Raw genomic sequence first — 27795 nt, forward strand, 5'->3', positions numbered from 1 at the left:
CCACTTACTGCCACCTCGAAAACTGCCAAGTTAAGGTACAATTGTTCGTCCTCCTTCGGAGTATGGAGCATGGGCGAACTCGACAGGTACCGTTTGAGTTCTTCCAAAGCTTGATGGCATTCTGAGGTCCAAGAAACATTATTCTTCTTCCTTAACAGTGAGAAGAACCGATGGATTTTTTTCGAGGACCCCGATGTGAACCGGCCTAGGGCGACAATACGCCCGATGAGCCTTTGAGTGGCCTTGACGTGTTCCACTACGGTGATGTCCTCTATGGCTTTGATTTTATCGTGATTGATCTCGATCCCTCGATTGGATACCATGAACCCGAGGAATTTTTCCGATCTGACCCCTAATGTGCACTTCTCTAGGTTCAGCTTTATATTATATTTTTTCAGTATGTTGATGCTTTCCTGCAAATGTTTCAAATGGTCCTCTGCTCATAAGAACTTGACTAGCATATCGTCAATATAAACTTCTATAGATTTTCCTATCTATTCTTCGAACATTCGGTTTATTAGGCATTGATAGGTGACACCGGCGTTCTTTAATCCAAACGGCATTACATTATAACAGTATGTGCCGAAGTGAGTGATAAAAGAAGTCTTTTCCTGATCGTTCGGGTCCATCCGAATATGGTTGTACCCGGAATAGGCATCGAGAAATCTGAGTATCCCATGCTCGTCCATCGCGTCGATCATCCGATCGATGTTAGGCAAAGTAAAAGAATCCTTGGGGCATGCCTTCTTTATATCTTTGTAATCTACATACTTTCTTAGCTTATTCCCTTTTTAGGCACTACCACTACGTTAGCTAACCAGTCCGGGTGTTTAAATTTCCTAATATACCCTATTTTAAGGAGTTTGGATACCTCGTCCTTGATGAATGTATGTTTGACCTCGGACGGTGGTCTCCTCTTCTGCTTAATCGGATGGAACTTCGGGTTCAAACTCAATTTATGAGTGGTTACTTCCGGTATGATCCATGTTATGTCAAGATAGGACGAAGCAAAATCGTATATGTTAGCTTTAAGAAAATTAATGAGTTTTTTCCTGAGCTCGGGAGATAACCCTGTGCAAAGGTATACCTTTCGATCTAGTAGGTGTTCGATCAATATGACTTTCTTCAACTTCTCGACCATCGATTTGGTGGCGTCGGTATCATCAGGAGCTATGAACGATTTCAGAACTCCGTAATCATCCTCTTCGTCTACTCTTCGTTCCTCTGGTTCTGTCGAGATCAGCATAGGTGATTGCTATTTAATTTATTCCTTTCTGGTCTGCTTCGTGTTCCTTGATGTCAAAACAGACGGCACCGGATTACCTCGTTGACTGCAAATATTTCCTTTACGGTCGACCGCTCTCTGTATACCGTCTTGACTCTTCCTGGCGTAGGTAACTTCAGCGCCTGATGTAAGGTTGAGGGTACCACACTCAGGTTGTGAACCCACGGCCTTCCGAATAGGGCGTTGTACCTCACATCCCCTACGATCACGTAAAAGTTTGTCTCTTGGATCATCCCGACGATGTTCACCTATAGGGTTATCTCCCCTTTAGTGGTTTTGCATGCCATGTTAAATCCGTTCAACACACGGATCGCCGTCACTATATAGTACTGTAACCCCAACTGCTCTACGACCCTCGATCTGTTGATATTGGCCGAGCTATATGGATCAATCAACACATATTTAACTTCAGATTTATTGATAAGCACGGTTATTACTAACGTATCATTGTGTGGTTACATGATGCCCTCGGTATCCTCGTCGCTGAACGAGATGGTTCCCTATGGGACATAATCTCGGGTGTATTTTTTCCTTCTGATAGATACTTTAGTGCACTTTATCATAGGCCCTTGAGGGGCATCACCCCTCCAATGATCATGTTGATGGCGTGCTTAGGCTCGTCTTATTCGGCATGTTTGTTGGCGTCCCTGTTCCTGAAGTGGGTTTTGGCCCGATCACTCAGAAATTCTCGGAGGTGCCTGTTATTGAACAACCGGGCAACTTTTTCGCTCAATTGTCAACAATACTTGGTCCTGTAGCATGGGTGCCGTGATACTTGCACATCAAGTTAGGACCTATTAAGGTAGGGTCGCATTGCAATGGTCGGGGCCACTTGGTCTCCTTGATGTGCCCGGTGGCTGATACGATACTGGTTGTATCAACGTTGAAGTTATACTCTGATAATCTTGGTGTTTCCCTACCCCCTAGCGGCTTTTCGAAACCATTTTTGCTTATTAGACCTAGATTATTGAGCCCTCTATCGCCTCTTTTTTCGTTCCTTATGGGCTAATTCCCGAACCCATTTCCCCTTCGATCTGTGTTGTATGGTTGGTTCCGATCCCGGACCGGTCTTGGCTCATGGTCTACGACTCTCTTGGACCTGTCGTCGGCCCTGATAGGATAAACAGACCTAGAAGGGGCTCCGAGTTGGTCGTCCTCGACTCTGATCTTTGACTGATACCTGTTGTGGACGTCGGCCCAAGTTACCGCCGTGTACTCTACCAAATTTTGTTTTAGTTTCTGTTAAGCTAATGAGCTTCGAGGGTTAAGTCTTTGAGTAAATGCATGAATGGCCTAATCATCTGCAATCGGAGGTAGGTCCATCTGTTCCATCTGGAATCTCGACACGAACTCCCTGAGCTTCTCGTTGTCTCTTTGTTTAACTTTGAAAAAGTCCAATTTTATGGTCTCGACCTTGATGGCTTCGGCATGGGCGTTCACGAAAGTATCTGCAAGCATAGCAAACGAGTCAATAGTATTTGGGAGTAAGTTGTGATACCATATCATTGCTAATTTGGCCAAAGTTTCCCCAAACTTCTTCACTAACACCGACTCGATTTCATTATCTTCCAAGTCGTTCCCTTTGATTGCGCATGTATAAGAGGTCACATGCTCATTCGGATATGTGGTTCTGTTATCTTATGGGATGTCGGGCATACGAAACCTCTTAGAGATTATCTTCAGTGCCGCGCTTAGAGGAAAAGGCTTCTGGATAAACTTCTTGGAATTCAGCCCCTTCAATATAGGGGGTGCTCTCGGGATTTGATCGACTCCGGAATTGTATGTTTCCACCTTTTTGTCATTGGCCTCAATTTTGTTTTCACCTGATTCCACCCGCTTCATTAATGTTTCAAGAATTTTCATTATTTCGGGATTGACCTCGGACTCAGCTTCACCTGGTCTCTCGGTGATCTACTCATTCCTTCGGATGTTCTCCCGGGGCAGTTTGGGCTCAACTCTGTTTGGGGCATGGCATTGATTCTGCTGTTGCATTATCGCCGCATGTTGAGCCTACAACATTTCGAAGATTAACCATATGCTTACCCCATCGCCTTTGCCTTCCGACGCTTCTCGAGTTATTGTCGGGGTCCCCCACGAATGCTATTTTCGGTATCGGTTGGCAGGTTGACATCGATGGCCACCTGTGAGTTAGCATCGATAGGATCGACAACTGGGACTCCCTTGGGATCAGCGGGAGGTACCTCGTTGCTAGGCATCAGATTGTATTTTTTTCACCATGATGGCCAAACCCAGCGTCAACGTACAAGTGGGCAAACTGAGAATTTGACATTTTTAAATTGACCTGAAATTAAGTCTTTAAAGAACAAGCGTAAAATAAACTGTGTTATGGACATTTGTATCAAATCACCACTATTATCCTTAGCCCCACGGTGGGAGCCAAACTGTTTACCCTTAAAACATATAACAATTAAATTTGTACGCAGTTTCAAGGATATATGGATTGATACAACATAAATAATCAAGAATATTAGATAAACGAGTTAAAGATTAAATGAATAATCAAACCAATTGTAATATTATAGTCGGACTTGAACTTAGATTGAACAGTAATTTTACCCTCGATCGGACCCTTGGTTCGAAGCTAATAATGAATGAAGAACAACAATAAAGTAAGAACTTTGCAATAGCTAGAAAGGAGAAAAATAAATTTGTATTGCCTTGGTTCGTGTGTTACAATGTGTCTTTATCAAAGAAAAACTTTCCCTTTGTATAGAAGGAGAGTTTCATCCCTAGTATAAGTCTAAAAAGGGTAAAAATCCTTCTCTCTCGTTAATTACTGATCTGTAACTGTCATCGAGCGAGTTCTGCGCCGTGATATCCGATTGCTCGCGGATATCACGACCCTCTATCTGTCACATATAATCGTTCATTGTGCTTTTCGAAGTCTAAGAACTCGTCCCGAATCGGAGATGCATCGTTTTATCAGGTTCGATTGCGAGTACTCCGTTCACTTTTCATGGCCCATGGGTCTCGATACAAAGAGTTCTCAGTTTCAATTTCGATCTCATATATTCATGCTCCTACTTCGTTTGATTCACCGAAAAATCGGAGCATACGTTATCACCGATTTTATCCGTATACATGACTAACGCCTATAAATGAGAAAAGTCATTCTCCTCTTTTGATGGGAAATATTTTCTATCGACCAAATACCAAAAAATAAGCTTTTCCGTTAAAAAAAAATAATATGAAAAATGACTTTCCTCGTACACAACACAACCTTAATTAATTGGTTGTTTCTCTCGGTTTCTTAACATTTTATCGCTGGAAACACATAGCCTTCCTGTTGATTAGAAGAGTTCCTCCGTGCGCAGAGAAAGGGAATTCCAAATGCAACCCTACTATTACATACAAGCAAGAGACATCGATAATATGATAAAAATTTATTCGTTTCCGATTTTATATTAAATGAATATATGAAATTACATATCTTTAATAAATATTTATTATTAAATTAGGGTTAATTTATATGTATTTTAACTATAATTTATCACTTAACTATAATAAATTAATATAATTTAGCGTAATACTGAATAAGAATAATTTTTTACCAATATAAAATAGTGGTATTTTCGGGGGAAATCGGGTAGTTGGGATGATTGTTTGTGCGATTAATGATGATAGATGTAACTTTATGACTCATTGGTACATGACCTTATTCTAATTAATTTTCACTTTTTTAGAGAACTCTCTCGTATTCCAGATGCATATATTGCAACTTCCTATATATTCATCTCTAGTCTTTGGTTCCCGTCCCTTTTATTTTTTTAAGCGCATCCTATGAAAATGAATAGAGGCATATTCAGAAATTTAAGTTTATGAATTTTGGATTTAGAAAATATAGTTTAGTGGGCTCTTGAGAAATTATTTATATATATTAAGTAAATTATTTAATAGAAATATATCATTTTAGTCCTAACATAAGTAACATGTAACTTGCAGTTAGATAGAGTTTTTTCTCCCTTAATTATTCATCGTGCATTGAACATACACAATTAGTACGTCAATTGATAAGATTTACTTTCAAATAGACAAGTCACGGTTCATGTAATTTAATTTAATTTGTTGGCATCGTGTATATTTCGTCCAAAACCAGAAACGAAAAAAGAAAAGTTGTATGACTACTTATTAAAATAAACTACTAGCAGTAAGTTGGAACAAAGTCAAAGGCATATACTTTGTATTTATGAGGCATTCGGAATGACGTTAAAATGGAAGTTTTGGATGAAAAGTTACTTTTTTGTAGAAAAAAAGTTTGTATGTGGTGAAATTGAATAATATTTGCACATTTATCGGGTTTGAAAGATAACTATAGAAATTGGTTCTAGCCTCTTATTTTGATTTTATTTTCTTATAATTTATCTTTACTTGTTGAAGTAAAAATACTATGTCATCTTCTGGAATTCTAATTTTCCTTAATAGAGAAGTTTGAGTTGTGCACGTAAACTCACATGAGAAATGCTATATTAGTCACTCGGGCATCAAAATTTCAGAAAATGTTTACGAATGATTGATGTTCAACGATTGATCTTAGCAAGGATAGTAGCGGTGTCAATGGGTTGGTTCGGCCGGTTATTTTATAAAATTTGTATCATACTAATTTTTCGGTTATTCTATTATATATAATCAAAATTAGACTTTTCGAAACGGTCTCAATTATATCGGTTTCTCTTCGATATCGGTACGATTCAGTTAATTTTCGGTATTTAAAAAAAAAATATATTGTAAAAGTCACTAGTAGAAGTAGAATGCAATAACATACGTACTTTTATAAGACTTGACAAAACTCTCTAAATATTTTTACAGTTTAAAAGGTGATGAATTAAGAAAACATGAAAGATGGCTAAAGTATAAATTCATCAACTATTCTACAACAACGTAAAAGAAACTAAGCAAATACGAAAGATATTAACCAAACTGAGACTCAAGAATAAAGTCTATAGATGATTAAATATTCAAAAAGATAAATCTAAATCATACGAAAGGAATACATAATCAATACAATGTAATTTGCTACTCATAATCGCTACAATACCTTGTGTCTTGCTAGTGAATATCCTGAAAATAATTTAGTTTCAATAGGAGTAGCATAATAGGTTTGGGAATTAAGATTTTGAGTTTAATTACTTGTTGGCTCGTAACGGTTTCATAATTTCAAGGCTTGAGAAAAAATTTAATGCTTTATTATTTTTAAACTTAATATATAAATATATTTTTCATATTATAAATTTATTCGATACGATTCGGTATTTTTTCGGTTTATTTTTATAAAATAAAAAATATACCCTAATTATCAGTAGAGTTATAGATTTATATAAAAACCTACGGTTTTATTAAAAGAAACCTAAAAATCGGTTCGATACGGTACGGTTCGATCGATTTAGTAGGTTTTTAAATATTCATTGGCGCTGCTAAAGGAGAGTAAGAGTAACATTCAACTCTTTACTATTAATAGGAAAATTTTACTTATATATAAACCAAAAATAAGAAACAAATAACACTATGAACTATTTTGTAGAATTATGTAGTAATTCTTTTTCCGTAAAAGAACAAATTTTCAAGTGTTTGAGCGTGAGTAGGATGAAGAGAAAAGAAGGGAGCAACCGCGTGTAGTGACATGGAAAGGGGTAAAGAGAGGAATTTAAGTAATGATTGGCACTCATATGAGGTTATTATCATGTTTTAAGTCCCACGCCTCGGATCATGTACCCATACTGCTATCAACTTTTGATTAGATTCCATCGTCTTTCTCGGCTAGAATTTTAATTTTATTCTTTTCAAATTTTAAATTTTTTAAGTTATTGAATTCTCAAAAATAATTTATGGAGATTCAATAAATTTTTTAAAATAAATATATAATTTGGATAAAAGTTATTGAGTTCGAACGTATATGTAACTTTTACTCTTTCTTCGCCCCTACTTCTTTCGTCTCTCGCCCCAAACACCACATGGTTATTCTTTCTCTGCCCCAAACACCACATGATCCTATGCAGATTAGAATTTAAATTTTATGTATCCAATTTTACAATTAGGGATTGTTTGGTAAGATGCATTAGATAAAATAATACGTGCATTAGTTTTGTGTATTAATAATACTTTGTTTGGTACACTTTTTGAACATATGCGTTAGTTATGCAAGCATTAGTTATACACCATATTTGGTATTATCTGCATAATTAATGCATAAGAAGTCATGGTATTAACAATGCAATAATTTTTAATGCATGCATTAGCTTAGTTAAAGACAAAATTGCCCTTCAAAATTTATGCTTTATTAAAATATGCTATTATATTAATACAAGTTTTATGTAAATTTTGATACTGAAATTGCTCCCGCTATTTATATCTATACTCCGTCAATTTCTTCACTGTAAATTTATAAATTTGTACTCTACTACTACGTACTGAAATGCGCTTGTAATCAACTAATTTTCCTTTAATTTTTTTAATTCAAATTTTTTTTGCCTGATAATCCAAGAAAGTGGGATATAAATACTTAGCATATTTTTTTTTTATAATTAAATATTTAGTTCTATACTATAATATAAGTAGACAAATATTACTAGAAATCCGGTAAAAATCGACCAACGTTGGTCGGTAATGGCCAAAACCCGACCAAATCGCGACCATTTACGTGTGGAGGGTATTTTTGTGGTCGAAAAGGAATACCGACCAAAGTTGGTCAGAAATTACCGACCAACTTTGGTCGGTCAATTAAATTTAAAAAAAAAATATTGCAAAAAAACCCGACCAAAGTTGGTCGGTATTTTAATTATGTAATAAAAAGATTCACCATTTGGGAATCGAACCGGGGTCTGTACTATTGTAGGATACTATTCTACCACTAGACCATTAGTACATTTTGTTTTAAGACTGTCTTTTATTTGATTTATACTCTTTAATTGTATTTTCGCACGAAAATAACCGACCAAAGTTGGCCGGTTTTATTAAAAAGTAAAATTACCGACCAAAGTTGGTCGGTTTTTTTAAATGACCTGCCGAATTAACCGATCAGTTTTGGTCGGTTTTTTTAATATTAATTTTTATTTATTTTAATTGAAAAACCGACCAAAGTTGGTCGGTTTCTTGAAATATAAATTTCGCGGGACTCAAAAATAGTTTTTCGCATTTTTGCGCCAAAGAAAACTGACCAAAGTTGGTCGGTTTCGTAAAAAAAAATTTTAAAAAATATTTTTAAAAACCGACCAACTTTGGTCGATTTTTTGACTGACCAAAGTTGGTCGGTTTTTGCCGAATTTTTAGCAGTGAAATCAAATAAACTTTTTAAAACCTTTTTCATTTAAAAGCATTCCTTGACATGTGTTTCTTTTGAAAAAGATAGAGTGATGAAATGATTATGAGGATATTTTTCTAAACAAATAATTCTTTTAAAATTATGCAATGCTTTAATACATCAAACCAAACAATGGATAAGATATATCCAGCATAACTAATGCAAGCATAACTAATACCAGCATTACAAAAATATCATATTCAGCATTATTCTTATACATCCTACTAAACTACCCCTAAATATACTATTAAAACTACAGATTTAGATGTAATATTTATTAAAATATTAATAAATTTTATCTATATGAGCCATTTAAATTATGAGTTGAGATGGAGTCATAGTCAAAAGCCAAGCTAGAGGCTACATCTGCCTCTGCACATTGCCATGGCTTAAAAAGCACAGCCAACCAACTTTGTTAGAAGTAGAACCTTCAAATTCTCTTCACTTTGTCACGTTTTTTGCTGAAAAGTCCATTTTTAAAACTCCGTACCAATTTGTTTTTGTTGCTTTTTATATTTTGTGTCTTACAAAAGTCAAAAGGTGTTAATCCAGGTCGATTTTTGTACTTTTTTCGGCCGCTTACTCTCCTAAAGTTATTTTGTTTATACTTTTTTTTTTTGGTAATAAATTTGTACCCGTAGATAGTATAGGAGATACTTGATAAATATGGAATAGGATGAGTTGATTATTGAATATTTAATTGCACGAATAAAGCGAAATAATATTGTATAGGATAAAATATGTTATGACACAGAAAGCGACACGTGGAATCCAAGACAGGGGAATGACTAAAAAGACTGAAGGCAACTGTTTCGTTTGTCACCGGAAAGAATAACGCTCATAAAGATGTGATAAATGCTCTTCTCCCGATAGTATTTAATAGAGAATATTCCATGGCATTAAGAGCAGTTACCCGTTATAAGGAATTTGATATTTATGTTCACCGTTATATCTTCATCAATGCCTCTCATTATTGACATTAAAGAAGGGCACGACCCTAGGACCTTCTTCATAGCTATAAATAATGCGCTCAGTTGTCATTGTAGAGGACACGAGATTTCTGACAAATTTAAGCTATATACAAAGCTCAATCCAATTGATTCCAATCTTATCTTCTTATTTCTTGATTTCTTTGTTGTTGTGCCCGAAAACCATGTTTCCGGGATTGTTTGCTTCTGCTATTTCGTCTATATCCTAAGGCTAATTATTGTGTAATTCTTCGATTATTTATTTATTTCAAGATCAAATTAATTCACTTATCTAGAAATCACGTATAAATTCAACTGTATCATTTTACGGGCAAACAAATATTACATCAACAATTTGAGAATGTAAAGAATGCTCTTAGTACATATGTATTTCATTTGTTTTCATTACAACTAAAATTCAATACCCTAAAATCCTAAAATAAATACCTTTTTCTTTTGCGAGAAGTGGCCACATTCTAAAATTGTACAAAAAAAAAAGTTGTACTCCCTCCGTCTCAAATTATCTGTCGTTTTTCTCTTTTACACGACCCTTATTTATGAAATATTAATTAGAAGGGATTTTTGACTATTTTACTCTTATTTATATCTTAAGACATAATTTATCTTCATTAAATATTTATTCTATTGATGTATCATCTAAATCTCCAAAAACAAATACTACTAAGGGTAAAATGAGAAAAAATAATTAATTTTGTCCTGAACTTCTAAAATAGTAAATAATTTGAGATAACTATTTTTAGAAATTAACTACGACAGATAATTTGAGACGGAGAATATAAACAAACCCAAATTGGAAATTTTGTAGCAACCGCCCATCAACATCCAATGACCATAGAAAGCTTAACATAGCTGCTCAAAAGCAGAGCATTGAATGAATCTATTACTCAATGAAATTGGATTTCGTATATACTCACTCCGTTCACTGCTACTCCTAAAGTTTTGACTTTTTACGCCCTTTAAAGAATAATAAATAAAGTATATAATTTATCATGATATTCATATTAATTAATATATATTTTTAATAATTTTAAAAAAATAATTTAAAATGAGTAATTAATATTGTGAGTATAATAAAAAAAAAGAAAATTGTCTTCTCTTGATATACTAAAAGTGACAAGTAAAAACGAAAATCTATTTTTAAAATACTAGACAAGTAAAAGTGAATGGAGGGAATAAATTGGACAGCAAAAGCTTTTTAATCAAATTAATGCTTGGCCTGAAAATAAAGCAGTGAAATTAATACTTTCAAGTTTCAAACAGACTGTTCCAACAACACATCTGAAACTTTGCTGTCATGATTTAGCTGTTCGAGAGGCAATGAACTGATTTTAAATATAAATGATGTAGTTTATGAGTAATGAAATTAAAGATTTAAAAGGTACACCAAATATTAATGTGATATAATTGACGATGCAATGTATTTGGAAGTGTTCGTTCTCTAATAATTCTGGCATATTTGAAACGAAACAATATAATTTGCGACTAAGGAGTATCATGTATTCATATCTCATAATCTATTTCGTGTTAATTGCCATACATGTCATGTTCTACTTGTCCTTGAGAATAGAGTGGCATAATGCATGTTTTGTTTTCTTTAAAGTTTTTTTTTGCGCAAAATATAAAACTGACCGATCGGCTAAAACTAATTGCATTTACTAGCCAAAAAGTATATACTCCCTTTGTTCACTTTTAGTTGTTCACTTTTGACTTTGCACTCCCTTTAAAAAAATAAAAGAAGTATGTATTTTACAATTTTACCCATAATAATGATAACATTTTTAAAAATCTTGAAAAATAATTTAGGGAATGAGTAGTTAATAATAAGGGCAAAACAGGAAAATAGGATTGTCTTTCTCTTGATTTAGTATAGTGGATAAGTAAAAGTGAAAATATATTTTTAGTATAGCGGACAAGTAAAAGTGAACGAAGGGAGTATATATATAAAACTTTATGTTGGCTATTATTTTTACAAGCGGAGAAAAATATACCTTTCTCATTTTGTTTTCATAATAAACATTAATGTATCAAATTGTCATCAAAGAAGTTTTATCACATGCTTCGAAGCCTTTCCAGTCATCAATTCATTCAGAAATGATGTCACGAATAAATGGTTTCCAACCAAAATGACATTTATAACTTACCTCTAAAGTTTCAGAAGAAACACAGTTTATGACAATTGTTCCCATATTTTTGTTGAGAAGTATTTTTTGCAAAAATTTAAATTTTAACACTAATAATGTAAAATTATTTATATAATCATGTTACATATAAGAAAATTATATTTAAACAACAATGTTATTTATTTATTGATAATCTCGTAAAAATATTAAATCACCTCCTGTTACTATAATTTAAAATTTATTAATAGTGTTAAAAATCTTCTCACTGTCAGTATATATAATATGTAACTTAAATTCGAAAAAAAAAAGTTGTAAGCTTATTTTTTGCCTTTGTTTTTGAAAATTTGTGCTTGTTTCAAAACATAGAAAAACAAAAGGCCTTTTTCAAAAATATTTCATAGGATCCTTGAGGAAAACTAATCATATATCTAACTGCAAAATTGCGCAATGTCAAATATTTCAGCCGAAGAGGGATGCTTTTGGCCAAACAAACCAAAAATTCCACAGCTGTAATGATTTTCTAAAGATTCATACTGTCAAATCTTTTTTTCAACTGTCTAACTCCTAAGTCCTAATTTTACGAGTAACTTTATAACATGTAGTTGCATAATAAAGTAAAGAGTAATAAATTATCTCCAAAAGATATGTAACACACTCAACAAATCATACTCCTTCCAACACACAAAAGAAAGATTAACTTAAATAGTCGGGATTTCCGTTCAATTTTACTTGTCCACTATACTAAAAATGCATTTTAAATTTTACTTGTCCACTATACTGAATCAAGAGAAAGACAATCTTTTTTTCCTGTTTTACCCTTACCATTAATTACTCATTTTCAACCTTATTTCCCAAGACTTTGAAAGGCTATCGTTATTAGGGGTTGTATGGTAAAATACATACTATATTTATTATTTCTTAAGGAACGTAAAAAATTCAAAGTGGACAAGTAAAAGTGAACGGAGGGAGTATATGTATAGTACTATGTCTATAGTCATATATGACTGTAGTATAATATATGTATAAAATTAGGAAAAGATAAATAGTGAAACCAAACTGATTATTTGTGTAAACGAGAAGAGGAGGAAGACATTAAAAAGAATTCAATATGAACAAAGAGAAAATCTTTAACTACTACAAGTGATACCAATACTCAATATGAACAAAGTGAGAATATTGACCAAACTTTTAAGCGCATTAAAACTGATAAAATCTATATCATCCCCACTTCAAAATTTCATAGCCGGACTTGAACATCTATTTCACACTGAATACCTCAATCAATTAGGGTCCATACTATAGCACATCAATCTAGAACATATCAAAATTAGTAGGCCATTCCAAAGAGAAACAAGAAAAGCCAAACCAAAAACAATAAAAAGACAACAATAAAAGAAAGAGAGAGAGAGAGATCAGTTCTCTGCTCCTTTAACAAGGAAAAAGTCTAAATTTATTCTTTGAGTTCATTCTTAATATTTATGTTAGAAAATGGTCTCATATTTGACATTAATGTAGCTCCATCACGAAATGAGTAAATTCCACGCGTCAAAATATTCAGAGAAAGAAGTTTAAATTTACGCATCTATTTTTAACTATGATTTTAAAAGTATTCTTAAGTTAGAGTTTCGTTAGGGGTCATGAGCAAATACGAGACTGTTTCTTTGTCTTCGTATAACATATAAGTCACAGGTTCGAGCCGTAAAATAAGTCACCAATAGTTGCATTAGGATAGACTGCCTACATCACATCCAATGAAGTTCGATCCTTCTTCGAACCCCACATAAATGCGAGATAATTCATGCAGCAGGCTGGCTGCCATTATTCTTTAGGTTGCTAGGTTGTAAATTAAAATGCGACTATAATCGCTTTCTCTATTCACTTTCTCCTCTTAATGATGACAAGATCGAATTGCATGTTAAAGAGGGACTTTCGAGCTTTTGATCATGCTTAAACATCATGGTTTTTAATGTTTATTAATCCCTAGAGATTTACACAGTAATATAGGAAAGAGAACTTTACATCTATGGGCTTAATACTTCAATGATTAAGCATGCAGTTCCTTTTTTCTTTTTAAAAAATTTTGGGGGTCAAATTTAAACTTTTAATTAGTTTAAGAGCAGTACTAGCTACAATATATACAACCTTTATTCCTTGAAGGACTGCACACACTTAGACGCATGTTTCTGTAATTAGTAGACCTTAGCTTTGGGATTTGAAAAGTGATTATTATATATTCTTTCACCTTTTGATTAGAGAAAGGTTAGAGAATGTTTATTAAAATATTCATCATGTCATTATCTTCATAATTATAATTCCGGTGGCATCGATTAAACATAATCGGATGTATATTTGAATGTAACATATGCACGTTCGAAATAGAAAGTTACTATAAAATTACTGAACATGTACATATACTTATATATATTGTGTCCTAAAACACTGTCACAGAATAAGTTAGTAATTGTAGGTTTGATAGCATTTAATATTCACTGATTAAAAATTTAGAATTTGGCTCCCTTGATTTTAGTTAATATCAAATGCATGATGTTAGAGTATTTTGGCTTATTTGCGCGTTCAGTAAATATTAAAGGCACTTATAAGTAAAAAAAAAAATCGAAAGTCATAAGTTATTGATCATGTCCAACTTAAAGGCTAAGCAACTCCTCGACATGTTAGGAATAATTTAGGCAACTACTACTCCCTCCGTTTTAATTTATATATTTTATTTTCATTTTTATTCGTTTAAAAAAGAATAACAAGCTCTTATAAAAATAATATTACATATTAATAAAATGAAACTAATAATTATTTTTTGGGTAGGTTTTCCCTACAGACGTGCTGTATAGGAAAGCATGTGTATTTCGTTGGAATAATTAGAGGCCTGCCCTTCTTAATTGACTGCTGAAAAGACCGTTGATAAATGATAAAATTGGCACTCTCTAATCATTTCTTACTGCAATCAAAATCATTATAATCCTTTTGAGTAATTTCCAAGCAATTCTGACCCCAATACTGTTACTATTTTTAGAGCGCATTCTCTTTAGTCGTTTACCTCTTCTAGGCTGATCATACTTTTCGAAAGAAAAAAAATGTATTAAAAGGTATAAGAATTGGAGGATTATATGGTACCTTTTAATCAACCAAAATGAACACTGAGAATATATACAGCTACCCTTATTAGTTTGAGATTAAGATTTAATTATTATTATTTTAGTTGTTACTTTTGAATTGTGAAATGATTCTTTCCCAACAAAATAATATAAGTCGTTCTATTCTACACTATTCTTCATTTATTTAAATATATTTGTTTATTGACACTTAAACTAAAAGTAAATAGAATCGTATGTGTAGAATATGATTAATCGAGCATGTGCTACATGAGCCCCTACTAGATGTTGTCAAGAAGCTGAGAACAGTCTTTCAGCTAGTCCATAATTTGTTGAATAATAGCAGCTGATTGAGTCTCTTCTTCTACTTGAGAGATTTCTAGCAAAATTTCTTAAAGTCTTATAAATGAATCTATGGCTTCGTTTTCCTCTAACTCCGGGTCAAGGTTTTTATTTAGCTGAAGTAGAAGTTCGTTACCAAGTGGAACGTCAAAAATGGGGTCATTCTCTTCTAATCGAATTTCCCAGCGATTGCAACAAAAAATTCTTTGAAACGAATTACTTCGTGTATATGCATTGTAAAAATGACAGTTAATGAACCTAATCGTTTTTCTCGAATCGCTTTAGGGTCAATTCATTTGTTAGTCTATCAACTGTCATAGCAAGAGAAGAAGCTGATGAATTCATCTGGTGTTCATCTATTTTGAAATTAGGTTTGTTGTTTGCAAATATTGGTGTAACTTAATGATCGAATTGCTTAAAAACGCTATAAGTTTCTCACAATAATGATCATAGTGAAAAGTAATAAGATTGAGAAGAAAATAATGTATATTAAAAACTAATGCCAATTCCAATTTCTACTTGTCTTTTCTTAGAAGGAGAAAGAATGACCCGAGGGATAAAGCCAAGAAAGTAAAAAAGACAAATCAATAGTAACCTTAAGAATATGATACATGAACAAAGATCCCCCTACAAAATGAATCCAAAAATTAAAAATATACAGACAAAAGCAATACAATCATATCTAGTCAGTACAAAAAAGGAGAAAAGGGTAACAATAACAGTTCATTCTTTTCTTGACGTTGACTATCCTTCAGTCTGATACAGACATATGCCAGCTTTTTCATGATTACGTAGGACCAATTCAAAGTACCAACAGGTCTCAGGGGCCCCTTAAATGGGCTGAATATATTGGGCCTTCAATGTTTAAAGTTGGATTGGGCCGCCCATATATCAATTTCTTTGGGATTGTCCACCTTCGGATGGAGGGAATTGTACAAGTTACAATTTGAATGGAAGAAAATGATCCTATAAACGTTTGTTTATAATTTCCGTCTACACCTTAATATAAAGGTCTCCTGTGAAACGGATCATATAACTAAGAAACTGAACCCTCTGTGGATCTCCTGATCAAGTTTCAGTAGCTTCGATTGATGGCAACATGACGGCCTTGGTTTCCAATTACATTACCACTACCTGTTTTCTTAACATGGAGAGGTGACCGACACCCGTAATTATTATGATTATTATGATTTCCTGATCGTTGATCGTGGGCACGAGTAGCATTTCTTTCTCTCGGCTTCATCTTGATCGCGTTACATTGTTCTAAACAATCCAAAATCTCTTCCATAGAAGGTCTAGTTTTAGGATCAGGCTCAAGACATTGTACTATGATTTCTGCTATTTCATATGCAGCTTTTGATGGGTATTGTCCTTCTAACCTTGGGTCCATTATTTTCCTTAGCTTCTTTTTGTCAGGTAACATTGGTTTGGCCCATTCAACTAAATTAATCTCCCCATTCGGCCTATTCAGATCCAGTACTCTACGGCCCGTTAATATTTCTAGCAACACAACTCCAAACCCATATACGTCACTCCTCACGTACAAATGACCTGTCCAAATTAATGTTACATAAGGTATAGCCGTATAAGAAGGAAGGAATGAAGATGTAACAAAAATAGTCGACCTGCATCCAACTGCTTAAACTAAGAATAATCAGCGGATACATAATTTATATATATACTTGCTAGAAAAAATGAATAGTAAATCCGATCGACTATTTGTATAAAGATCCCATCAAGGCTTTCCCAAAAAAGAATAAAAAAGCATAAGAATCATGTTTTTTTAAAAGAAATAAAATAAGGAATTTAAGACCAAAAAATGGTTGAAACCAATATACCAACTTTGCCGGTCAATATTAATAAATCAGATATATGTTCTTGGAATTTAGTATTTGAATGCTAAGGAGTTCACACTATGTAAAGGTTGATGTTTTCACTAAGGGCCAGGTCAAACTTCTAATGGGAACATAGAAAAATTTTGGGGAAGAATTTCGGTTTTAAGAAGTCAAAGCTATTAGTTTGTTTTTATATAAATCAAAGGAATAAATTTCTTTTAATTAATAAAACTGACCCTTCGTAATTAGTTTCTTTATATTTTTTCATTTTGAGGCATTTAGGTTAACGTCAAACTTTTCTAATTGTTTTTTTGAACCAGAATTTGGGCAAAAATTGTTGATTTGTTCATTATTGTATACTTTAAAGTTTGTAAAAATACATATATTTAAGTGTCAAAGGAATTGGAACGGAAAATATGAGGGCGAAAAATATCTGACTCGAATACTATCGTTATTAAAAAATAGTACCTGTAGCCATGTACTCCGGGGCAGCGTAACCATAAGTGCCAACGACTCTAGTGGTCACATGCGAGTCACCATTTACTGGACCCATTTTAGCTAGTCCAAAATCAGAAAGCTTGGCATTGTAATCCTGTCCCAATAATATTTTAAACAAATATTTATCAGTAATTATAAAAAAAATGCAATTAATTAAAAGAAGTTTTTCTGTAAAAAAAAGAAAGAAAAGAAAAGAAAATTACCGCATCCAGTAAAATATTTGAAGCTTTAAAATCACGGTAAATAACTTGCTTTTCTGTTGTGTGTAAAAAAGTAAGACCTTTTGCTGCTCCTATTGCTATTTTTAGCCTTGTATCCCACGACATTGCTTCTGCACCTTCTTCTAATATACAAAAATAGTGTTATTACAGTTTGTAGTAATTCTTTTTCAACAAATAGTATATAATAATAATAATAATAATAATAATAATAATAATAATAATAATAATAATAATAATAATTAAGAAGAAGAAGAAATGAAGAAGGTGCTTACTTCTGAAAAGATGACTTTCTAAACTTCCTTTCTGCATGTGTTCGTATACAAGGAGGAATTCTTTTTCTTCCCAGCAATATCCGATTAATTTTACAAGATTCGGATGACTAAATTTTCCCAAAAACTTTACTTCAGCCTGCAATCCATATATTAGATATTAATTGTCTATAGACTACAAACCAACAATAGAAAAAATATACAACAATAAAAAAAAATTATAATAAAACTTTACTAATAATGGTCAAATTTTTTTTGGAACCAATTTTTCTGTTACGTATAACATATGCTAGTTATAGCAGTTATAAAGTTTTAAAAACAGAGGTTGTTATAGTACTCGTTTAACAATCACTCAATATGATGATGCAATGATTTGTAATTTATTGGACTAATTCAGTATTCCAACTGTTGCACCGTTGAGCAATCGATGAAGGTTGACGTAGTGAATGCGAAACAAAAAATAAAGAAAAAAAAGACAGTTTTATTATATTAATATTTCCTAATTTTGTTTTTTTGTATGTAAGTTGTGACATTTCTTTTTCGTGACTTAAATTTGATTATTATTTGTCCAGAAATTAATTGATAGTAATGAAACCACGTGGATACTTTGAAACAGTCAGCTATATTATCTTCATCATTTTGGTCAGCTAGATTTAGACTGATCTTCTAATTCTTTCCTTTTCTCAGAGAAGCGACTGGCCAAATATTAGATATGAGAAGAAAAAACCATTTTTTTAAAATTGTGAAGAAAGTTAAAAAGTATAACAGAAGACTATCCGAGTTCATCATGTCAAGAAAAATCAATTTCAAAGCGCACATATAATAATAATAATAATAATAATAATAATAATTAATAAAACTAACTGAATTTTTCAAATAAAACAGACATTTGACTTTAGATGCTTTATTTTATTGGTTTTAATTTTAACATCTCTGGTGTTTGGTTCCTTTCCAGTCAACGATCAAATCCCCATTGGTCGAAAATGCCAGCACGTATTCTTAGCTACTTGCTATTTCTAAATCGGTTCCCAATACTTGTATATTAGACACGAGTAAAGTACTAAACCCTAATTGTTTCGTATTTTTATTGCACGTTATGCACATAGGTCTTTAATTATATTTCCTGATTTAAGTTACAAAATTGGAAAACGATAATATTACTTTGAAACAAGTCCGCAGTTCAAGTCCGGAACTAATAATATTTTATGCCTTAATTTGAACGATAAAAGTGGGAGAAAGTGGAAGGAATTATTGTGATTACCTGCCATTCTTTGAGACCTTGTTCGCTATCAGGATTTGACTTTTTAACAGCAACTGGAATTCCAACTCCAACTTTAGAAGGAGCAAATGTTTTATCATCAACCCATCCTTTAAATACAGTTCCAAATCCTCCTTCTCCTAACACTGTATCTGGTCTAAAATTTTTCGTTGCACTCTTCAATTCTGCTAGTGTAAACATTTTCAAGTTTGGAGTTACTATTTTCCCACTCGCCGGTAGTACTAATTCCTCTTTCCCCGATTGATCACCGCCACCTCCGCCTCCTGCTCCGCCATCTCCACTAGGCTGCGCCGCCACCGCCCTTTTGGTATTACTTGCCGGAGTAGCCGTATGTTTCTTGATCACTGCTACAATAACAAATTAATGGGTACATAGTAGAACCTCAGGTAGCATATAAGTAACGGGTTCAACTAAACTATTATTTTTTACACGAAGTATAATAACAATTCTACAACTATTAAGTTTTGAATCGATGATTTCAAAAGTATAATCGGTAAGAAGCTAAAGATTGAATCTAAAAAATTTAAATTTTGAATCCGCGATACAGTATATACCTGGAGGAGGGCTAGAAATCTTGTTAGAGCTAGGAAGATTATCTACAGGTTTAGGCCAGCAATTTCCCATATTTTCTTCAGGTTTCTTTTGTTCTTCCCTCTAATTAATATTTATGGGAGAACAAGTTGTGCTGTTGCTACTAATTAATAAGAATATTGTTCAAGGTATAGTAGCTGGTGTAATTTTCTTGAGTTTGTGATGTGGCTAATTTCTAAGAAGGAGAGAAGAAGGAAAGAGGAAAGCTCGTTATGTCTAAAATGAAAATTGAGAGACGTCTTTTATATTCACATTGCATACAAGAAAACAAATACTATAGATACTTTATGATATTATTTTTTAATATAATTTTTGTTTGGGGTCTTGGACAACGGTAAAGTTATCTTCGTGTGTGACATATAGGTCACGGTTTTGAGCCGTGAAATCAGTCAATGATGCTTGCATCATGATAGACTGCTTACATTACATCCCTTGGAATACGGTCTTTTCTCAAATCCTACGTAAACGCGAGATATTTCGTGCAAAGGATTACATTTTTACTTTTTAATTAGTTATTTTATGGGGTTATACAGTTGTCTCCTCCCCCACCCTCCCCCTCTTCTCTTGCCCAATAAGTTTCTCTAAGAAGATAAGACGATAATTAGACATGAATATGATCAATACTTCAAATTTTAATTCATATTACAACATTTGCATTTATGTTAATAGTATGACTTTTTCAAAAAGATCGCATGGACAAAAAAAAATTGCTTTACCTTGAAAAATATTATTTTTCTAGATAATATTGCGATGTTTAATTTGAGTGATAGAACGTTATATCTATGATTGGGCATAATATCTAATTATCTATATGTTGGTTACGTTGAAACGATTGTAGAGGAAAGCATATGTATATTGCTGATGTAAATATATATATATATATATATATATATATATATATATATATATATATATATATATATATATATCTTCTTTTAGGAATTTATTTTCAGAGATATTTTGAATTTATTTACTCATGTCATGTACAAAATATTTTGACCAAATTATATGTTTTTTTTTCAACGACGCTGACTTTATGTATACTTGGTGAATTTTGAATTCAATGTCTAATGAGGATCATTGTCTTTAATTAGCATTTTGGTTTTCTTCAAATTAAATTTCCTAGGTTTTTCACGACAATTCAGATGAAATTGTCGATTCCTGAGTATCTTCTACTACTATTTTCCTCTCTTATTATATTTTTTCATGTGATTTTGATTGCCATTTATTGCTATTTGAATAGAATAAACATCCAAGTCTGCAAAGTTACTCTGAATTATATTTTTCACTTCTTTTTAGTTTTATATGGGGCTATTCAATTGTCTCCTCCTCACCCACCCCATCTTCTCTTCCCCAATAAGTTTCTTTAAGAAGGTAAGATGATTTAAACATGAGTGTCAACGCTTCAAATTTTAATTCATATTATAACATTTACATTTATTGTTAATATATTATAATATGTTGTATGAATTTTTCAAAAAGATTGCATGGACATAAAAAAAAAATGCTTTACCTAGAAGAATACTATTTTCTAGATAATGCAACATTTCGAAATTAAGGAAATAGAAACATGTTTTCGTTGCACTTGCACAGGTAGTTGAAATCGGAGTAAATTTCATGGGTGATCATTCAACTTTGTGTTTATTATCCAAAAGTTATTTTTTTTTCTTTTGTTACATAAAAGTCATTCAACTTTATGTTCATTACCCAAAAGTCATTTTTCTTTCTTTTGTTACATAAAAATTATTTTACTATGTTCTAGTTATCACAATAATCACTTTGACTACATTTTACAAATCATTCACCTGAAAAGTCTATTATGCCCTTTAAATCATCGCATTTATGTAATGCCTTCTATATTATATGCTATATAATATACTTTTACCCAGGTATTTTACTTATAATTAAAATAACTTAATATTATTCATTTATTATTTTTATAATATATTTGTACATTTAATTTTTTCTCAATGTTAATTTTCAAGATATTAAATTTTTCAGTAATATTACCGTGAACAAATCTCAAGTCCACGTTCTTAATCAAGCTTAATAAAATATTTTTAGTGAAAATTATAAAATCAAAGCTTACTGATTTATCATCCAAGCCATACTCATTAATCCAATAAATAAAATACCCACATTTAACACAATGACACATCAGATTATACTTTCAAATAAATAATATTAACAAATAAAGCTTTAAAATCTTAATATTAAATACAAATATCTTTGATTTTTTTTTAATTTTTATTGACTATAAAAAAAATTATCATTTGTTAAACAAATCTATTTGTTATTATTTCAAATAAATATTAAAAAAAATAATTTATTGTTCTGATATTTAAAATATGTTCATGTTTAAATATGATTAAACAAAGTTATTGCCATGAAAAAATTAAATGTATGAATGTATTATAAAAATAATAAATAAAATAATTTAAAGTTATTTTAATTATAAGTAAAACACCTAGGTAAAAATATATTATATACTATATCATATAGAAGGTATTATATAAATGAGAGGATTTATAATGTCAAGGGCATAATAGTCTTTTCAGGTAAAAGTTTTGTAAAGTCTGCCAAGGTGACTTTTGTGATAAATAGAGCAAAGTAAAATGATTTTTATGTAACAAAAGAAAGAACAATGACTTTTTGGTAATGAACACAAAGTTGGATGATTTTTACGAAACAAAAACAAGAAAAATGACTTGCGTAATGAACACAAAGTTGAATGACCACCCATAAAATTTACTCTTGAAATCGCACCAAACGAAAAAAAGAAAAAGAAAAAAAAAGAAACACACATGCAAATTGCAACGAAAACAAAAATAATAATAATAAATGAAATGCAACGAAAACAAATTATTAATTGTATATGATATAATATATGTTTTCAATAAGAAAACCTTGATTTTTATTTAACGTTGGTGTTTTAACAAAAAAAGATACAAATAAATTATAATAGGAGTTATTTTTCTTTTTTTGCTTAAATAAGGTGCCTGTATATAACTTTTCTAATTAAAAGAAGGTCAACGATACCGCGTTACCCGCGTAGAAATATAGAGAAGCAAATCTTTTGCATCGATCACATTTCAATTTTTGTAGGATAATATTACTATATTCGTTTTTTGTTGTATCATATAAAATGGAAAGAATCAGCCAGAACTTGAAATCTAGCAATGTTCCTTTGGAACTAAAAGAAATACTGGATTTAAACTCCCACTAAATCCAGAAAGCATATTCAGTTATTCCACTTGAAAATACAAGGGCTAGTTACTATATACCTCAATTTCAATTAATGGGTATGTTTACCCGAAAAATGGATAGAGTTGAATTTGTACGTAGTTCTAAAGATATGTGCGTAGATTAATTCAAATCGTAAGGATAAATAGAAATATCAAATGCGGATAACAAAGAATGCCAAATAAACAAGGTTGGAAAGAAAGATGATTTTTAGAATTAAGAAAGATGAATCAATGTATGAAACTTAAAAGAATAACTCTTTCTTATAGGAATGTATGATGTTTTTTGTTACAATGTAAACCTAGCCTCCCCTTTAGAAATGTAGTCATCCTCTTTATAGTGGAAAATCCTACTTTAGATATAATTAAAAATACATAGTGAAAACCCATGATAAATTAGTTTTTCCCTAATTCCCGTCGGAATTCCCTCCCTTAGTGTGGTTGCAACGGCTCTTGTCTGTGAGCTCGAGCTTGATCGGACTCGGTGCTGGTCGGTATTATTTTTAGAGCTCGATGCGGACTTGAGATCGATGCTGACTCGGGGTCTGGTAATGACTTCGGGCTCGGTATCGGTTGGCTTTTGCCCTTCAAGCTTGATTCCATAACATCTCAACACAGTTTGACTTGGACCCGAGCTCGATAACGACTTCGAACTCGGTGTTTGATCTGTCCCCGAAAATTGAAGCTCGTTCGTGTCTTCTTCGGATTCTATCTCGATATTATAATGACTTTCTTCGATCCATTATGTTTCGACCTCGATCAATCGTCTGAAAGCCGAAATCTATTTCGACCGTATATAAATAGTCCCCTCGTTTCTCGGGAAAGATGTGGTGAGAAACGATATGATTTGTTAATGGCTCGATTGGATATGCGCTGACGTTTGCATCGAGCCCGACCATGACGTACGTGATAGCTGTCCGTCGGTTTAGCTTACCAAGGCATTTAATGCGTGTGAGACGGTGGTCGGCCACCGCTGATATTAAACCGACATTGCTTCAATCTATAAATAACCCTTCCTTTCACCATTTATCATTTTTATGTCTTCAATCTTCCAAATTTTCTAAGTTCATTTTCGTCTCTTCTGAGTTCACTCGCAGATCTGTGATTCTTTTCTCCAAAACCACCAAATCTTTGTCACATTCTTTGAATCCAAAAATGGTGAAGACATCAAAAACCGTCCCCCCAAAAGAAAAGGCTTCCTCTTCCCAATCTGCCGCCGACAAAACACCGGTGGATCCTCGTCTTGAGGAGTGCGTTCCGACGGCATGTGTTCTTACCTCGGATTTCAAACTCGATAAAGGTTCGTCGGTTCCCGGCTGAAGTGAGCCCGTAACGAGATATATTTGTTCGATGACCCGGGGGTATATCGACCAGATAAAAAAAATTATAACTGGGGGAACAAAGAAGTGGTAGTACCGTCTTCCGAAGAGGATATTACTACTTACGTGAAAGGGGTTTTTAAGTGTGTACACTTACCCTTTCACATTAGGTCCCCTCAACCCTGTTATCGTAGATTTTTGTCGTAAATACCAAATAACCCTAGTCCAGATCCATCCTTATTTTTGGCGGATCGTTATTCTAATCCGATACGTCGTGAACAAAATCGAGGGGATGCATTTTACCCTCGACCATCTCATCCGATTATACCGTCCTCGCCTTTTTCGAGGAGGGTTAATAAAACTTCAGCACCGGGCTACCAAGGCCCTGTTCGCGAGCATAGATGAGGACATGGATCGAGGTTGGATGGGCAGGTTCGTTCGAGTAAGGACTTCAGACATGATTCTGACCGAAAATATGCTTTTTCCCGAGGAGTGGAACATGAAGTGTAAGTGTAATTCTACTGGTTATCTCCTATTATTTCGCCTTTTCATTTCTTTTCTCACCGATATCCCCATTTTTATGATGCAACGATTCCCTGGATGCCCGGCGCAGTTCCCGATCTCAAGAGCTGGGTACGGGATCTGGTTTCGACCTCCATATACGTCGAGCGCTCATGGCGTGACTTGTCGAAGGGCCGATGGGAGGCAAAAAATCATGGTAAGCCCATTCCTCATATTTTTTGGTAGTTCGAACGAGATGCTTCCCATATACTTTAATAAATTTTTTCGTATGTAGGTGTGGGCAAAGATGCGGTTTTTAGGCCCCCACCCGTCGAGGAATAGGCTTCGGCCTCTGTTCCAAACTCGATGAAGGAACATAAGAGGAAAAGGGCCTCCGTTCTCGAAGATCCAAAACCAAAGAAGAGGACGATTCTTCAGCCGAAGAATACCATTCCTTTGACTGTAGAATCAGTTCTGCGTCTAAGGGATGAAGACGAGAAAGAAGAAGAAAACAATGGGTTCGCGCTCGCGGCCCGAATGAATAAAATCACTGGCATCCCAAAGGCGGCTGAGTCGATGATGATTCATAAGGCTCTGCCTCGGACCGAGGAGAGATCGGAGGAAGGTTCAGGCAAAGTTCCCGAGTCATTAGAGGTCGAGTAAGCTTCCTACCAAAGTCAACAAACTGTGGGTACATTGGAAAGGGCTGGTCCTAAAGCTCTCCGAACAGAGGAGAACGCTTTCCGAACTGAGGAGAACTCCCCGAGCGAGTCGCCTGGGTCAATACTAATCGGAGATTCGCCTACTCTCCCTGCTTTTCCGAACGGGCTATTCGGGAAGCCCAAGCTTTGGGGGGGCTTGAGATTAGCCGGTCTCATGAAGGGGAGGACTCTTTCCGTGATCTGTTTACGGGGGTCGAGGACGTTGTAGGCCCTAGTGATGTATCGGGCTTTCTCTGTGAAGTGCAGCTAGCTCTGAATCGGGTAAGCTCTTAACTCTCTTTGTTGATGTTAATTATGTTTTGCAATTCTTTCCTAACTTCACTTTCTTTCTTCGCAGGCCGTGGTGGTTTATCGAGAAATATGTTCTCGGTCTCGAGATGAGCTACATCAGTTCGAGACCGATCTTCAACGAGTCACGGAGGATAGGAACTCCCTTAAACTCCTCTTAGGGCAAATGGGAGAGGAAATCAAAGATCTATAAGCTCAGTTGGCCAAGGCTCACCGAGATCAGACCGATATGTCTGAGCAGATAATGATACTTTTAAAAGCCTATGGGCTTGATACCGGATCGACGACTAATTGTTTGGTCTCGCAGCTGCAGTAGAAAATTGAAATTATCATAAAACTCCGTGAGGAGGTTGATGTGATACAAGCGGAGTCCTTGAAGTGGAAATAAGGTATGGATTGCTTTTCTGCAGATAAAGAGGCCGTTCAAGCCCAATTATCATTGGTTGAAAACTAGCTTCAAAGTATGAAGGAAAAAGGCTCTGTTCAAGCGAAAAGAATAGAGGAGCTCGAGGCTCAGTTGGCCTCTGAACTTGCTAAGGCTGAACCTGACGTCAAAAAGGCAAAGGCTGATGCGGATGCATTAGTGGCCGTTTATTGGGCCGGTGCCGAAGCTGCTCATATACAATCAAGAGAATCAGCCGAGACCGCCAACACTCGAGCACATTGGGTTGCTGAGCTTTCCAAGTGTCGATCTCGGAGGGAGACCCTCGAGGAGATCCATGCTCGAGGTTTCGATCTCACTGAAGAGATAAAAAGGGCTAAAGAGCTTGAAGTAGATGCTGAAGCTTTGGCTTCCGATTATGACGATGATGATGATGATGGGAGCAAGAGTAGGTCCGAGAGCGGGGAGGAGCCCAATGGAGGAGAGACCGCCCCCGGGGATAACCAAGAAACTTAGTCCCTTAGTTTCTATTTCGGATGTTGCCAACAATCATGTAAACAATCTTGTAAATATATATAAATATCTTTTCTTTTCCTGTATTACCTCTATTTTATTGTCTTGTAAAGGTTTCGTTTTATCCATGCCTTATGAATGTTTTCATAAGGTTTTTAGGCAATTTGAGCGAATTCTGACTTTGTAGCCTTTATATCCGAGTGAGCATTTTCGAATGCGAAGTAAAGTAGCCTGTAAGCTTAATAGCCGAGTGACTGATTTCGAACTCGAAGTAATGTAGCCCGTATGCTTAGTCGAGTGAGTGATTTCGAACTCGAAGTAATGCAGCCCGTAGGCTTAATAGTCGAGTGAGTGATTTCGAACTCAAAGTAATGTATCCCGTAGGCTTAATAGTTGAGTGAGTGATTTCGAACTCAAAGTAATATAGCCCGTAGGCTTAATAGTCGAGTGAGTGATTTTGAACTCGAAGTAATGTAGCCCATAGGCTTAATAGTTGAGTGAGTGATCTCGAACTCGAAGTAATGCAGTCCGTAGGCTTAATAGTCGAGTGAGTGATCTCGAACTTGAAGTAATGTAGCTCGTAGGCTTATTAGTCGAGTGAGTGATCTTGAACTCGAAGTAAGGTAGCCCGTAGGCTTAAAAGTCGACTGGCAGTCCCCGATTTTATGGGGTAAGGGTTGGTCCTTGAACCTGTTTGCGTAGTAGATCATGAAATTGAGGATGGGTTGTAAGACACGAGATGTGGGCAAAGAAGTTTCTTTTTATGTCACTATACATGCGATTATGCTGTGAACCAGAGATCAAGCAGCCTAGGTGAGCATGGTTCGTTTTGACCATTTGGCTCTTACAATATTTTTTCTATCGGAACCTTATTGTAATGAAGTAACTTTCCTGTACGAACAATTGATATATTTCCGGCTAATGCCCCGCCAGTATTTGAGGTTAATTGTAAAGAGGCCTTGGATACTATTGGATTT

The 27795-nt window shown here is 34.0% G+C and overlaps 1 protein-coding gene across 2 annotated transcripts; it reads right to left on the reverse strand.

Annotated features, from left to right (window-relative positions):
• Window positions 1–15729: 15729 nt before the first annotated feature.
• Window positions 15730–20016, reverse strand: LOC104114043 (probable serine/threonine-protein kinase PIX13). 2 transcript variants are annotated; one of them, XM_070200305.1, is made up of 6 exons: window positions 19815–20016; window positions 19243–19604; window positions 17985–18120; window positions 17695–17831; window positions 17462–17585; window positions 15730–16709 (listed from the first exon to the last, which is right to left on the reverse strand). In XM_070200305.1, the coding sequence occupies exons 1-6, from the start codon at window positions 19882–19884 to the stop codon at window positions 16234–16236; spliced, it is 1305 nt and encodes a 434-aa protein (XP_070056406.1). In that variant the 5' UTR covers window positions 19885–20016; the 3' UTR covers window positions 15730–16233. The 2 variants fall into 2 exon arrangements, with proteins under 2 accessions (XP_070056406.1, XP_009622683.1); XM_009624388.4 differs by having other exon boundaries at window positions 17695–17834.
• Window positions 20017–27795: the final 7779 nt, after the last annotated feature.

Source organism: Nicotiana tomentosiformis, chromosome 4 (genome assembly GCF_000390325.3).
Source record: "Nicotiana tomentosiformis chromosome 4, ASM39032v3, whole genome shotgun sequence".
Taxonomy (NCBI): Eukaryota; Viridiplantae; Streptophyta; class Magnoliopsida; order Solanales; family Solanaceae; genus Nicotiana; species Nicotiana tomentosiformis.